Raw genomic sequence first — 2,721 nt, 5'->3', positions numbered from 1 at the left:
CCAGTAATGCCTGTGAAGTAATATATTAGCGTAGCACACAATCTTGTACAGCTAGTCAGCTATCTGTGTTCTGTAGCATCTGTGCTATGTTGCTAAAACTGTCTAACTGTAATTATATCCCACGTCCAAGTTCCAGGTTATAATATGCAAAAGTCTAAACATTAATCTCTTAATTTTACAGTAAGTAGTGAAACTTACTCAAAATAAAGGCTTAAACGTCTAAAAATGCACATTTAAAGGGCTCCTCTTTTGGTGAAAGTTTTTAGACGGCTTTCAAAATGGCCGCCAAACAGTGTGAACACATGGAGACCCATATCTCAGTGTGCAATGATCGGATTGACTTGAAATTACAGGAGGTATGTAGTAACAAACACATCAATTGGTTAAGACATTAAGTAGGATAATAAAGTATTTTTTCTTTTTATAATTTGAGTTCAAATATGGAAGTGTGCTTAATGTGTACGTGAGCTTAATAGGTACGTTTACCCTAAAAAATGTAAGATGAACATCCAACTAAAACACTTTCCTCCAAAAAAAAGAAGCATTCCATGAATAATGTATAAATAATGTTTTTGAGAACGTTATTAAAGACCAGAGAACTGTGAATGATATTCAGAACGTTTGTTCGTAACTTTGAGCGAACATTACCAGAACATTGACTGTTAACTAGAAACCTTAACTGACAGCATTTTTGGAATTATGTTAATGCAAATTGCAAAAACTTGCAAGGGCAAAATGTTTGACATTACTTGATCTGCAACCATATGGTGCAAACCTCCCTAAGAAGAAGAGAAGAAAATAAATGAATAAATATAGGAGGGGGAGGAAAGGTGGGAGAAGATGAGGGACAAACAAATCCAGTAAAAAATTATTTAAATAGTGTATTTTTTTTTTTTTTTTTTTTTTTTTTTTTTTTTTCTTCATTCAAAAAAAATAAATCAAGGTTACGATGAGGCATTTACCTTGGAAGTGAATGGGGCCCATTTTTAAAGCGTTAAAAAGCAGAAATGTGAAGCTTAAAATTTTATAAAAGCTCCAATATTAATACTTAATGTTAAAATATCTATTAATTGAGCTGTGAAGGTATTTAAATCATTATTTTTTACAGTCGTTTCAGGGTTTTATGGTATTATGTTGCTATGAAAAAATTCTAGTAAGCATTTTTTTTACACTAAAATCATGTTAACTCTCATATTGCTTATATATTGTGGCTGAACTATTGAAACAATAAATATTTCAGCATTTGCAAATTGACCCCATTCACTTCCATTGTAAGTGCCTCACTGTAAGATTTTTTTTTGTGTGTGTGTGCTAATCAACATTACGCCACAAATGCTGTCAAATGAGCTTAACTTGTAATAAATCTGGGATATTCTCTAAAGTACCTGCATGGCTCATTTTATCCAGGATCAGCTCTTGAATAAGGGTCTGACGTATATTTTGGAGAAGATTCAGCTTCATAATGGTGAGTGCTGAACCCATTTTATAGGTCTTATTGGTGCATTTGATGGCCTGCTTGAGCTCTAATAAGGTTTTATACAGATGTGTGTAATTCAATCGCTCCTTGCATTCTTGTCTCATTTCTCATGCCCAGATGAAACTCGTCTCCAAGCGCTGTCTGAGATGTGGGTGAGGTTTTTCACAGACATCCTGCCAACTCTTCAAGCTATTTTCTACCCCGTGCAGGTATTAAAATGATCTCACCTAGCATTCAAAGTAGTCGGTTGGCGTCGAGTTACAGACACTATGGTGACTGGTGTTTTTTGGCTGGGTTTAGGGTCAGGAGTTGACTGTGAGGCAGATGGCTCTGCTAGGCTTCAGGAACATGGTTCTGTTGAAACTTCCTGTGGAGAAAATGTTTCAGGGCTCCTCATATCCTCCTCCAATCACACAGATGCTGCTGATCCTGCAGGTGAGCTCTTACGAGGTCATTTGTGCACTAATAATGTCGATGTTATGATGCATCATGAACATTTCCACCACATCTGTAATTTTGAGATGGAAATTACATTTTAAACATTTTTGGAAATGTTTTGGTCCTGATAGCTTTAGAACTAGCATTTTGTTCGTCTTAGATGCTCAAAAGTAATTTGGCAGCTTGAACAGAAAGGATGCACAATAAGTCAGTAAGCACAACAAGTCTCTCATATTTTATCTCACACCCTTCACTGACATTGTTGTCTTTTCTCATTGGTAACCAAGTACAGTAACATTTGAAAAAATGTTTAGGTGAAAAAATATCTGAGACACAGTCAGTTTGTGTAAAAATAAATAAATAAATGAAGTGTTAAAAAGCAGAAATGTTAAGTTTAACATTTTATAAAAGCAATAATTTTAATACTTTTTAAAAAAAAAATGCATTATTTTAATATAGTAACATATGAAAAAAATGTTCAGGGGAAAAAATGGTTGTTGTAGAAATGACGCCACAAAAAATTATATAAATAATTTGAAAAAATTTACAAATTCAGACAAAAAGTGCACACATTCAGCAGGCAACTTAATTCAATATTTATAGTATGAAAAATATTTATATAAATATTGTTTGTGTTTATTATATCTCTGTTGAGATCTTAATTCTAAAAATGTAATAACATTTTTAGGGTAAATCCTGAAAATTGTATATACGAAAAGTTATATATAAATAGATATATAGGCCTCTAATTTAACCTTCATATAGTTATTAGTAATTAAAAGTAAAACTAAATAATAAAATTAAAT

The 2,721-nt window shown here is 32.6% G+C and overlaps 1 protein-coding gene across 1 annotated transcript in view; it reads left to right on the top strand.

The window, feature by feature from the left end:
• Nucleotides 1–2,721, top strand: part of LOC107753658 (proline-rich protein 5-like) — a 14,686-nt gene that overhangs the window by 6,464 nt on the left and 5,501 nt on the right. Inside the window, exons 5-7 of the mRNA XM_016569865.1 lie at nucleotides 1,408–1,465; nucleotides 1,595–1,686; nucleotides 1,778–1,912. Coding sequence (XP_016425351.1) covers nucleotides 1,408–1,465; nucleotides 1,595–1,686; nucleotides 1,778–1,912 — 285 coding nt within the window. The remainder of the gene's footprint in view (nucleotides 1–1,407; nucleotides 1,466–1,594; nucleotides 1,687–1,777; nucleotides 1,913–2,721) is intronic.

Source organism: Sinocyclocheilus rhinocerous, unplaced genomic scaffold (assembly GCF_001515625.1).
Source record: "Sinocyclocheilus rhinocerous isolate Xijiao unplaced genomic scaffold, SAMN03320098_v1.1 scaffold200, whole genome shotgun sequence".
In the NCBI taxonomy this organism is placed as follows: Eukaryota; Metazoa; Chordata; class Actinopteri; order Cypriniformes; family Cyprinidae; genus Sinocyclocheilus; species Sinocyclocheilus rhinocerous.
Note: the sequence above shows the minus strand (reverse complement) of the source record. Positions and strands in the feature narration are given on the sequence as shown.